Genomic DNA, 12,547 nt, shown 5'->3' on the forward strand with positions numbered 1-12,547 from the left:
CAGAGGGGCGAAGCGAGAGTTCGGCCGCCCGTCCCTTCACGAACGGCCCGCGCTCGCGTTTCCCTGCCTCACAGGAGGCACAAACACGGAGCACTCCCTCACTATGTGCCCTCGTTGACGGCAGCAGAACCAGCGCACTCCATCGCGGTCCCTTTCCCGAGACGGAGCAGCTTCGAGCTGCAGGGGTCGGTTCGCCGCGTGATCAAAGGAACCGCTCTGACGACCGTCACCACCGGTGACGCGCTGGGTCGAATTTCGTCCCTGCTCGCGCGCGTCGAGTTGCGATGCAGCACCGGCTGCACGCCTCTCGTACGTGTAGGAATCTAAAGCCAGATCGCTTGTTTCTCACGTGCGCCCACCTGTAGCGGTAGCCGCAAAGGCAGCTCCGGCGGGCTGTTGCCTCTGAGGAAGGGTCATGGCCCCTCCCCACGCGCAGCGCGGTTCAATGGCCTCGCTGGCTGGGGGCGATTGGCATGCGCGGCGAGAACGTCGCCTTGAATGCGCTTTGCCTCGACGGCAAATTCCTCCAAATCACGGAAGCGACTGCTGAGCAGGTATGCCAAAAAAGTCGGGTGTGCCTGCCTGATCACTTGTTCGACGGGCTCCTCGTTCGAGGCTCTGGGCTCAGCGATAGAAAAAAAAAGGTCTTCCATCGCGCGTACGTACTCCTGAAGCGACTCATTAGGCCCTTGTGTGCAGAGTTCGAGCTCGCGCCGCATCCTACTCTCGTAGTCAGCGGGTAAGAATTCGCACAGGAAGGCCGCGCGGAACTCATCGAGGGTTGCTGCTCGGTGGCCGGAAAGCCAATGCCACCTGGCCGCCATGTCAGTCAGTGCAGCTGGGACGACGCGTCCCAGCTGCACTACGCCTTATTAGCACCTTATTAGCGCTCAACTAATAAGGCATTTAGCGCGGCGCAGCAAGACAGACAATGTTCCAATACATAAATACACAATACTTCATTGCCCTTGGCGGCACCCCGAACAAGAGTACAACGTCCGCTCCCAGGACGCGGGGAGCAAAGGCACCCACACGCGGACGTTCACAAAAAGAGGAAACCCCGAGCACGTCGCAGCTGGCAATGGCGATCTTTGACACGCCGGTCGGGAAAAGGTCCCTTGCGGCTATGCTGCGCACTCACAATGGTCGCGAGTATTAGGGCAAACCTAGTACGCGTAGGCCTACGGCAAGTGGGGCTCGGTGTGGTACGACCACTTCAAGCACTAGGCACTGCTGTGGGCTTAGCATACGGTACCGAAGCTAGCACTCAAGTAAACTCACCTGCCGAGGTGCCAAAGGCCACCCCTGGCAGGCTATAGTCCCAAAGGGGACGCGGACGAAGGAAATGCGTGCTTACCCAAAGCCGACCACGGAGGAGAGAGAGAGAGCTCCCTCAGCGTGCACCACGTGCCGCGCCCGCGCGTGGTGCCATCTATCGCCACGCGCCATTACCAGAGCAAGAGGGTGTGGCCATGCGGCGGAATGCCCGCGAAATGGTCGCGGGCGTGCCTCAGATCTCCACAAGCTCAATATCAACAGGAAAGAAGGGGTCAATAGGAAGATCAAGAGACTGAAGGAGTCCGGCAGGACTCGTAAGGAATTTTTTTTCGACGTTGGCACTGGTCGCATGCGACAAAATAGCGGCGGACAGAGCGATAAAGCCTCGGCCAGTAAAATCGGCGATGAACGTGGTCGTAAGTCTCAGACAGACCAAGGTGACCGGCAGAGGAGGTGTCATGGAGCTGGGCAATAACACTCGAACATAGGTGGGAAGGCACCACGAGGAGCAGTTCGCACTCATTTGTGTTGACATTGTAGCTGTACAAGGTGCCTTTAAGCACAAACAGTCCAGTAAACGGATGGGGCGTCGGAGAGTTGCGCTTCTCAATATTGTCACGCAAGATGGTATCTCGGCGCTGTTCATCACGCATGTTCCTGAAAGCAGAGAGAGAGAGAGCACACATGGCGGCCCTTCATCTATCATCTAAAGTCTCAGGGGGGTCCACTGAATGACGGGACAAGCAGTCAGCGTCATGGTGTAAACGACCAGATTTGTAAGACACTGAGTAGTCGTATTCTTGGAGCCGTAGTGCCCAGCAACCAAGACTCCCTGTGGGATCCTTTAATGACGAGAGCCAGCAGAGACCGTAATGATCAGTTGTGACGGTGAAACGGCGACTATGTAAGTAGGGCCGAATATTGCCAACCACCCAAACTAGAGAAAGGCATTCCCTTTCAGTAATCAAGTAGTTCCGCTTGGCCGCAGAGAGCAGACGTTTGGTATATGCGATAACGCTGGTGCAGCCAGTTCGATGCTGGACCAAAACGGCACTGATTCCGTGGCCGCTGGCATCAGTGCGGACTTCAGTTGGGGCAGACATGTCAAAATTGGCTGGAATAGGTGGTGTTGTGAGCAACGCGACGAGATTAGAGAACGCCGAAGCCTGCGCAGCACCCCAAGAGAGTGGAACATCTTTTTTCAGCAAGTCCGTAAGAGGTCCTGCCACGTCCGCAAAATTGTACTGCGGACTTCCTTAGTGCTGGTTAGGACGGAGAAGTTTTGCACAGCTCGAACTTTATCAGGATCAGGGCATACGCCAGAGTCGACAAGATGGCCCAAGATGGTTATTTGCTGGCATCCGAAATGGCACTACGATGAGTTCAGTTGCAGTCCTGTGTTACGAAAAACAGAAAGAATGGACAAAAGGCGGTCGAGGTGTGTTTCGAAGGTCGGGGAAAATACAATGATGACGTCGAGGTAACATAGGCAAATTGACCACTGTTTCCATCATTCAGTGTCCATGATTTGTTCGAAGGTGGCTGGAGCATTGCATAATCTGAACGGCATGACCTTAAACTGGTAAAGACCATCCGGGGTCACAAAAGCAGTCTTCTCGCGGTCCATGTGGTCGACAGCAATTTGCCAGTACCCCGAGCGAAGGTCGATGAAAAAAAAATGCTTAGCGCCATGAAGGCAATCCAGGGCATCGTCAATGCGCGGTAGCGGGTAAGCATCTTTTTTAGTGATCCGGTTCAGATGTTGGTAGTCAACACAGAATCGCCAACTGTTGTCCTTCTTCTTTACAAGAACAACAGGGGAAGCCCGTTGACTCAAAGATGGCTCAACTGTGTCTTTGGCGAGCATCTTGTCGACTTCCATTTTAATGACCTGATGCTCCGCAGGAGAAATGCGGTACGGCCATCGATGTACCAGAGATGCATCGGTGCTTGCATCTGAGATTCATCGGTGTTCATGCGGTGCTTCACAACGCTGGTTTGACCTAGCGGACGGTCACAGAAGTCTAATGCATCAAAGTACGATTCCAGGACGTGATGGAGCGCGTCAAATTGATGCGGCAAAAGGTCCACCGCGATCATTTTTTCCACATTAGAAGATGGAGTATGTCGAAGAACAGACTTGCGTGCAGTTGGGGCGATGCACATTATTGGGGTACAAAGCTGAGATGGTGCAATCCTCAGAGGGTGTCAGCGTGGCGACAGCTATTAGACACGGAAGCACTTGCGGACACAGAGCAAAGTTCAGCGAAGGAATGCAAGCACGCTTTTTCAGTAACAGAATAATAGTGTGCGAAAAAGTAACACTGTGAGTCAGAAGGACGGATGCAATGGGCGTGAGCACGTAGCCTCCATCAGGTACAGGTGGCGTCGCTGTTACAGCAATGCACGTAACTGTTTGCGGTGACAAATGGACATGTTCAGGAGAGCAGAGACGAATTTGGGGCGGAGTGAGCGTATCAGTCGTACAAGGCAGGTCAAGTTGCAACGAGCTAGCTGAACAGTCAATGAAGGCCGAATGGGCGGGCAAAAAGTCTAGACCAAAGATAACATCATTGGTGAAGTTGATGAGAACAGTGAAGAGGACGGAGGTTTGATGGCCGACTATAGTAACGTGTGCTGTGCAGACACCAACGACGGCAGCTGCACTGCCGTCAGCAACACGAACACAGCGTGAAGGGGCTGGAGTCAAGACTTTCTTTAGGCGGTCACGAAAGTGCGAGCTCATAAGAGAAATTTGGATGCCAGTGTCGACTAAAGCTTCAACAGATAAACCATCCACTTTTACATCAATCAAGTTCTGTTTGGTCGGGAGGGTCAACAGAGAAATTGGCAAATCGTAGCAGCAGCGTCACCTCCAGGAGCTGCGCCAGTTAGTTTTACGAAGGAAACCCTCCGGCGAAGGACGGGGATGGGGAGCGGGTGGCAGCGGAGGAGACCGCGAGAATCTACATCGCGGTGAAGGCAAGCGGCTGTATTGGGCATTGGTCGTGCCGGTCATGTCGTAATGGGCAGAGTCATCACGGCAGGGTAGTTCTTGGCTGGAAGGGCGGGCTAATGCATCGAAGTTCGTGAAGTTTGGGCTTGTGCACGAGGGCGAGGTTCACGTGCTTCGGCAAAGACGCGAAATGTGTCCCACTTCTCGCACCGGAAGCAAATTGGCCTGTAGTCAGGCGTCCTCTATGCGTTTGGATCTTGGATACGTGGAGCGGGATGCCGGTAGTGCTGACGGGTGTTCAAGATAGGCGGATAGACATCAGATCGGTGCACAGAACAAATCGTTTGAAGGCCCGTGTTTGCAAATTCTTGGCGCACAACGCTCTGTATGAGGGATATGGTGGGCTGAGGATCGTTCGGCGTCGGGACCCTCAAGGGTGCTGATGACATCGCTTCGATTTCACGTCGAGCGACCCCCGTAATGTCAGCAGAGGGTGGATTGGGCTGGGTCTCAAAACTGAGGTCCTCACAAGTTGACGTTGCAGTGATGTTAGGAAGACGGGTGAAGTGGTGGGCAATGCGACGGCTTTTAGCCTCTTGAAAGCGTCGGCACTCTTTAATGACGTCTTGAATTTAAATACAAGGAGGCTAACGGCCTCATCAGCGATGCCCTTGAGTAGGTGCGCAACCTTGCCGGCTTCGGTCATGGTGGTATCAGCCTTACGGCAGAGGGTCAAGACATCTTGAATATAGGCCAGGTAAGACTCCGTGGATGTCTGGACACAGTTACCAAGTTCTTTCTTAGCGGCCTGCTAGCTCCCGACAGATTGACCGAATAACTCGCGCAACTTCACCTCACAGACGTCCCAGCTGGTGAGCTCTTCCATGTTGTTGAACCATGCCTTTGTTGTTGAACCATGCTTTCCATGCGAGTACATGTGCCTGTCCATTGCACGCTCACAAGCGCTCATTTACTTCAGTTGACATTAAAAAACCTAGCAACGCCCGCTTCGCTTTGCTGGCCTGCGACGTGTAGAGCTATGATCCGAGGATCTGCCCTTTGGAAAAAGGTCTATCATCAAGTTGTTCAGCGTTTTATGCAGCACATTGCGTTCACACGCAAAACAATCACAGAACACAGTTGATGTTCTGTTGAGTCATCACTATCACACGAGTCACACCTGGACGCATCTGCCATTCCTATGCAAAAAAAAAATCGCAGCATATCTACGGAGTGAATGATGATGAGTGGGGCGAAGCGTCCATCAGCCCATCCGTGCTTCAGGCTGTCAGTTCTTGCTTCCATTCGTCTGTGCGACTATCCGTGCATCCATTCATGCATCCGTCTGCGAGTCCGTCCATCCATCTGTGTCTGTTCATGGGTCCACCTGTCCGCACGTCCGTCTGCTAGTCTGTTTGTCCGTCTGTCCATTTAGTGAACACTTTAAGTACCGCCATCTCCCATCTTGCATCCCCTGTGGCACATACCCACTCTAGAGTGGGTATGTGCCATCGGTGGCTACTTACTAATACATACACACATATAAGGAATGGACAGACCCACGCCTTGAGAAGCTTCGCCCCTAAAAGAGTACGCTTTCGTGAGAGCTACTTCTAACCGCAGACGGCATGGTAAAGTTGCGTCCCTGTGGGAGAGGCGCAATGGAACTCGAAGCCTGTGAAACAGTGGGCAGGCAGGGCTTGGAGCTCCCACACCGGCGCACAGCGCGATCTTTTTGTGACAGACACATCTCGAGTGTGCACGACTGCTAGAGGCATTCACGGCTCAACACAGGGACCAACACATTGCTCGAGGCTAGAGGGGTCTTAACTAGCGGGCCACAATCGATGAGGCATCGTCAGATGACGATACATACAGCAGCACTGCCAAGAGGGATTCCATGCCTACCAAAACTTGGTTTTCGAACCTGCATGACGCCACTGACATGAAGAATATCAGCTATGAGGCAGGGTCAGGGGATGATGGGAGTGTAGCGAACATGAGTGGCCTGAAATGCATGGAAATGAGTGAAGGGGATGACTTCAAGTAGGTGAAGAGCTCGAGTTGTTTCAGTACTACTAAAATTGGGTCAAGTAGTCTCAGCACGGTGATGAGGTTGTAATGTCCCTGGATGGTGAAGAGGTGGTTGTTGAAGAGAATGGAGATGAGAATACACGAGGCGACAGCAGCACTTAAAACTGGGAAGGTACAGCCGACAACAACGTCGGGCAAAAGTAAAGTGAGACCATGCAGAATGCAGACATCAGCGGCTAGAAAGCTGCACATTTGGATCCGTATTTGAAGGAAGACAACGGGAAGGATAGAGGTAAGAAAGAGGAGGAGAAGGAAGAGAATGGAACGAGCAGTGAGAAAGAGGCTCGCAGCGTCGACGAAAGTGGCCCGGCCGAAAAACAAAATGAACACAGCACCTTTGTGAGAGAGCACAGGAGGAAGAAAAACAAAGTGATGGAATTGAAAAAAAGCAAGCCAGGGCGACTTACCTAGGGCAAGCCAGGGTGACTTATCTGGAAGGTGGCAGACGCGACACGTGCCTTCAGCTAGGTGTCACATCTCGCATCTTCCGAAGGTTGATTTGGTTGATATGTGGGGATTAATGTCCAAAAACGACCAAATGATTTTGAGAGCGGCAGCAGTGGAGGACTGAAAATTTCAACCACCTGGGGTTCTTTAACGTGCACCCAAATCAGCACACGGGCATACAGCATTTTCGAAAATGCAGCAGCCGCAGCCAGGATTCGATCCCGTGACCTGCGGGTCAGCAGCCGAAAACCTCATCCACAAGACAACTGCGACGGGGCAGCGTCCGAAGGTGCCCGGGCTGGTTGTCGAAGACAAGGGGTGCGAGAGAAGCGCCAGGGAGTCCGAGACACGAATGAGGCAACTAAATATGCAACACTAACAAGATGCAATGGGTCATAAGAGAGCACAAGAACAACGCGGAGGAAGCCACCATCGAGGAGGATTCAGAGTAGTTTCGTGTGTGTGAATCACGAGCGTGCGTCTTGCCGTGGCAAAGGCTACTCCTATTCTGAACTGAGCAGACATTCATAACCACGAGGAGCAGAGACGTCTGCGATATCTCACCTTTTCTACTGAAGGGGAGCGAGCAGTGTAGAGAGAACCTACTTCCCTGTCAAATGTCAAAGATGGTGCTTACGACTAAAAAAATTGGTCCCGAATCTGGATGTTAACTGCAAGTGTCGTCGAAAGACGATAGTCTTGTGTCTGGAGAGAGTGAACAAAACGTTTATTTGATGTTCTGCGCAAGAAAACCGGTGAATCGTATTCTGGAGGCGCTGCGTTAGAGTGCCTCAAGCGTGTAGCTGAGGCGAACGAGTGCATAGAGGCATATTAGACCAGAGCACCATCTAGCAGTTATTTTCGAAAACGAAGGCGTGCGCGCTTGCAGAGAAAGATGCGCGCCTGTCTCGGAGGTGATAAGGTGTAGAACGCAAAGTGACGGGCAGGTGCCACCACCGCGTGGTCTTGGCAAAGTGCTGGAAACAGTTAACTTTTTGAGCATCGCATTGCACTGTGAGTGCAGCGCGATAAACGCTACAGTCCTTATAGTTACTTGTGTGTGCCTCTTCTAGTATGAAGGCACAGATACAAAACATCGATGTGTTGTTATGGCACCTCAGATATGCGTAATAATTGCTTTTTAATTGACAATCACATAACTATGAATGCTGAATCTTAAGCAATATTGGTGGGCAAAACAGACAAAGGTACAGACAAACAGACCAATATAGGTGGGCAAAACAGACAAATGTACAGACAGACGGACCAAAATTTTTCGGTCGAAGGTCCCCAAGAAAGACTATCATCTTTCAAAGTGTTTGCAGACAGTGATAAGAAACTTTATAGCACTGCCTGTGGACAAGAAGGGCAAAAAACCTACAGCACAGCCTGTTTGTCTTCTCAGTCATTTGCAAAAGTGCCAAGCACGTGAGTGCGGGATTGAGTGTTTGGTGAAATGGTGGGCAGAAGGGGCAAGGTTAAGTAGAATGTGTGTACTTGATCATTAAATCATTTACTGTGAGCTTGGGACTCAAATGCAATAATATTCATTAAGAAAACAAAAACAAAATTTTACCACGAAATTCGGAAAGAGTACAACCGCCTACGCACGAAAGAGTCAGAGGGGGGGGGGGGGGGGGTGCCATGTCTGCCCCATATGCTCCAAGAGGTTTGCTTGTCCCACCATTGTTTAAAGCACAGGATTAGGCCCGTGCATTTTTTGGTAACGGCAGCAGAGAAACAGTGGTCTTGCATTGAAAGAACAGGTATGTACCATTTTTTCTCCCGGAAAGTTGGGGACCAAAAACAGGCTGCTGTGAGAAATACTGTCTTCACTTAATTTTTATTTTTGCATAACTACAAAGTTTAAACTGTTTTCTGTCAAACGTATCTGGTGGGGCATGCTTCAGTGAGACATTATGTGGCTGCAATGATTTGAATATACAGATGAACACCTTTATAAGGCATGCTCCAGACAGTGATTCACGCCTTTTATACAAGGTGTCTCTTATAAACAGGGTACCTACCATGCATTATTGATGTCAAGAAGCATGAACAAAACGTCTGCGTACCTGTTGGAAGTGCATCTACAGGCAATGGGCGTGCTGGCTTCCGCTCTGAGTCGTTATGCTCTGCCAGTGGTATAGATGGCTTTATGTGCTGTGGCAGCTCTGACCCCTTTTTGCTCGAGATTCCTTTAGCCTGAATGTCGGTAATTCGTTGCCGGCAGTAATAAGACAAAGGACTGGCAGGAATACCTGTAGAGAGCGACGAATGTTTAGATATCGCAGATAAATCTGGATACTCTAAGGGTGTGATATCTACAATTTACACCCTTGATGCCAGAACATTGTGAGAACCTTACCATGTTCGAGTTTTTCAAGCTGACAATGGCAATGCATCACTTTGCGCAGCTGAAAGAGGGCAAATTTCAAACTAATCACTGCTCATAATTGTTCAGCGAACTGTGAGCGTGGGAGGAAGACACAGACGAAGCAAAGAGGAGGCACACAGCACGAGCGTTCATGCTGCGTGCCTCCTCTTTGCTTTGTGTGTGTGTGTTCCTCCCACACTCCCAGTTGGCTGAACAATTATGAACTACCAACTAGCCCACCTTTCCATTCTAATCGCTGCACGCCCTCCTTACTGCTCAACTTGTTAATTTTGTCATGGAATATGATCAACTTGTGAATTTTTAGGCATTAGTAGCTGAGCGATGGGCGACCGAAGCTGCTCCAAAAACTTGGTCAGATATATAAAGCTTGTTGTAGCAATGATGATGATGATGATGATATATGGCGTTTTTTGGCGCAAGGGCCATTTGATGGCCAAAGAGCGCCAGTTCATGAGACAGGAATGTGGACAATGGTTGTGATTAGTGGCTGTATAAGGGCCATAAAATTCCTCGCAGTAAAGCGGGTAAAAACATACAAGCAATAAAATCATGACTATGCCGTGAAAGGTGTGCATGGTGTGAATAGGTGACAAAAGTTGGTGATAATGAAAAACGATGGTGGACATGTATGGCATTAGCACAAGTACCTCACACGTTAGTACCCTTGCGTGCAAGGGCCGTGAGGCAAGTGCTTTCCTGTGTAGCCACCGCAGCAAAAACCTCTCTAGAGAGTTCGTGCTACGATATGCCCGGGTATATGATATGAAAATTATGAATTTCCTTTAAAAACGCTAATAATGATTTGTGACTAAAAAGCGGTTCCCTACCGACGAACATTGCAGGGTGTAAAGGTATATGTTGTCGGTAGGATAGTGGGAAGTGTTGTCTTCTTAGAGTGTCTAAATGTTATAGTGACCCTGCTCCTAACTGCAGCGGACGATCACCGCGGGTTCACGCTTAGCGAGCCACAGGGCCGCTACTCCGTTCACTCGCGTGTAGCGCACCGCTCCGCGCGCGCTCAACTGATAAGGCGTTTAGCGCGGCGCGGCAAACAGACAGTGTTCTAATGTAAAAGTACACAACACTTTATTGCCTCTGGTGGCACCCCGAACAAACAGTACAACGTCCGCTCCCGGGACGCGGGTAGCAAAGGCACCCGCACGCGGACGTTCACAATAAGGGGAAAACCGCGAGCACGTCGCAGCTGGCAATGGCGAGCTTTGACACGCCGGTCGGGAAAAGGTCCCTCGCGGCTATGCTGCGCACTCTCACGATGGCCAGTGGGCCTGGTCGCGAGTGTTAGGGCAAACCTCGTACGCGTAGGCCTAACGCAAGTGCGGCTCGTTGTGGTACGACCACTTCAAGCACTAGGCACCGCTCTGGGCTTAGCGTACGCTACCGAAGCTAGCACTCAAGTAAACACGCCTGCCGGGGTGCCCAAGGTCACCCCAGGCAGGCTACCGTCCGCGATTCCCAAAGGGGACGCGGACGAAGGGAAACACGTGCTTACCCGGCGCTGTCCACGGAGCAAGAGCTGCTCCCTCGGTGCGCGCAGTGGCGCGCGCCGTGCCCGCGCGTAGCGCCATCTATCGCCACGTCATGTCAACAGAGCAGGGAAGCAAAAGGGTGTGGCCGTGTGGCGGAATGCCCGCGAAATGGTCGCAGGCGCGCCTCAGATCCCCACAATGTTTACATTGAATTAAAACGTGAAGAACTGTTAATGCCTCACCACATTTATCACACAATGGTGGATCACCACCAGACAAAAGATGTGTGTGTGTCGTGTATATGTGTCCTATCCTGAGTCTTGTTAGTGTTACCTATGTTAGACGTGATTTTGATACTGGCGGCCAATGGCCAAGGTGTGGCTTGATAACGTGTAGTTTGTTTTGTGTGTGTGTATCCCACTTGCTCTGCCAGTAGTCCCTGAGGTTTCGTTTGAGAGAGTGCTTCAGATCAAGGACCGGGATTGATATGGGTGTAGGGGCAGTGTTTTTGTGGACGGATGCAGCGAGCTGATCCACCCTCACGTTGCCTTGGATCTCACGGTGCCCTGGCACCCAGCACACCACAACATGTTGGTTGACTGTGTAGAGTGTGCAAAATATGGAGTAAAGTGAGACAAGGACAGGGTTTTTTTGTTTTTTAAGACTGTGCAGAGCCGTTACCACACTGAGGGAGTGTGTATAAATTACTGCTTTTTGTATTTGTAATTGTTTAATGTGTTTAGCTGCCACAAGTATCGCGTAAGCTTCCGCTGTGAAGATACTTGTGCCTGGATGTAGAGGGCCAGCATCCGAAAAGAAAGGGCCAACAGCAGCGTAGGACACAGAGGAGTTAGACTTAGAGGCATCTGTAAAAAACTCAGGACGTGTGTATTTGTGTTGAAGTTCCAGGAAATATGTTCGGATATGGGCGATGGGCGCATGTTTTGTAACCTCTAAAAAAGACACATCGCAGTCTATAGTCTGCCACTGCCACGGTGGCGGGTATGCTACAGGAGCCATTAAACTGTGTTCGAGTGACACTCCAGTGTCCTCAGCTAGACCCTTCAGGGGAACTGAGAAGGGCTGCCTCATTGAAGGCCTGTTTTGAAAAAGAATGGAGCTCGACAAGTCATTAATAGTAGAGTATGAGGGGTGCCTCTTGTCTGCTTTCACCTTAAGGGGAGATGCTACTCGAAAAAGGTTTTTTTTTATTTCATAACCCAGCTCCTTGAAATTTTAGGTGTTAGTAAAGCTTGCAGTGCTGATTTCATAACTGCAATTATTTGTTTGATAGCTATAGTAGTTCCGGAGTTACTACAACTTTGATATCAAAATATAGTGTTTTTTGTGCACATAATAAAGCTTACTAAAAATTTTCACACAGAATTGCAAAATGGCTCATTTTGCTGCACTTGAGCAGTACAATACAGAAAAGTACCTCAAACAGAAAATTTATTTGCTACATTAAAAAAAAAAATTAAAAGTACTAAATGCATATTTTACATCTCTCTATCAGTGTATCAAGTTGTGTAACAAAAAATCTGTGATGTATAATGCAACCTAAAGTAGATACTTGTATTCTAGAGTGGCTGATTAAGCTCTGTGCAAAATTTCATCAAGATAGGACTATTTTATGCCTAAAAAAGATTGTGCACAAGATGAGAGAATTACCTCAAAATGGAAATCGAGAAAAATGCATTTGAAAGTTGTAAATATGTTTACTCATGATTACACAGTGCGATTTGCACAAAACTTGGTGATATCATAGAAGGGACACAGCTAGAGCACCTAAAATTGTCCTGCTCCATATGTGGATCCTTCTCGCCGCTTGAGAAGGGAGTCATCAAGGCGCGCTTTCTTTGCCACGTTCCGCCGATGGGCCCTTGCCTC

At 50.1% G+C, this 12,547-nt stretch overlaps 1 protein-coding gene across 4 annotated transcripts in view; it reads right to left on the minus strand.

Moving 5' to 3' along the window:
* LOC142784710 (uncharacterized) overlaps nucleotides 1–12,547 on the minus strand; it is a 109,663-nt gene that overhangs the window by 65,838 nt on the left and 31,278 nt on the right. For 3 of the 4 annotated variants that reach the window (XM_075883211.1, XM_075883212.1, XM_075883214.1), the window contains one exon: nucleotides 8,848–9,033. The exons of the other annotated variant lie outside the window; for it this stretch is intronic. In XM_075883211.1, coding sequence (XP_075739326.1) covers nucleotides 8,848–9,033 — 186 coding nt within the window. The remainder of the gene's footprint in view (nucleotides 1–8,847; nucleotides 9,034–12,547) is intronic. 4 annotated transcript variants of the gene reach the window in all.

This window comes from Rhipicephalus microplus, unplaced genomic scaffold (genome assembly GCF_043290135.1).
Source record: "Rhipicephalus microplus isolate Deutch F79 unplaced genomic scaffold, USDA_Rmic scaffold_15, whole genome shotgun sequence".
In the NCBI taxonomy this organism is placed as follows: domain Eukaryota; kingdom Metazoa; phylum Arthropoda; class Arachnida; order Ixodida; family Ixodidae; genus Rhipicephalus; species Rhipicephalus microplus.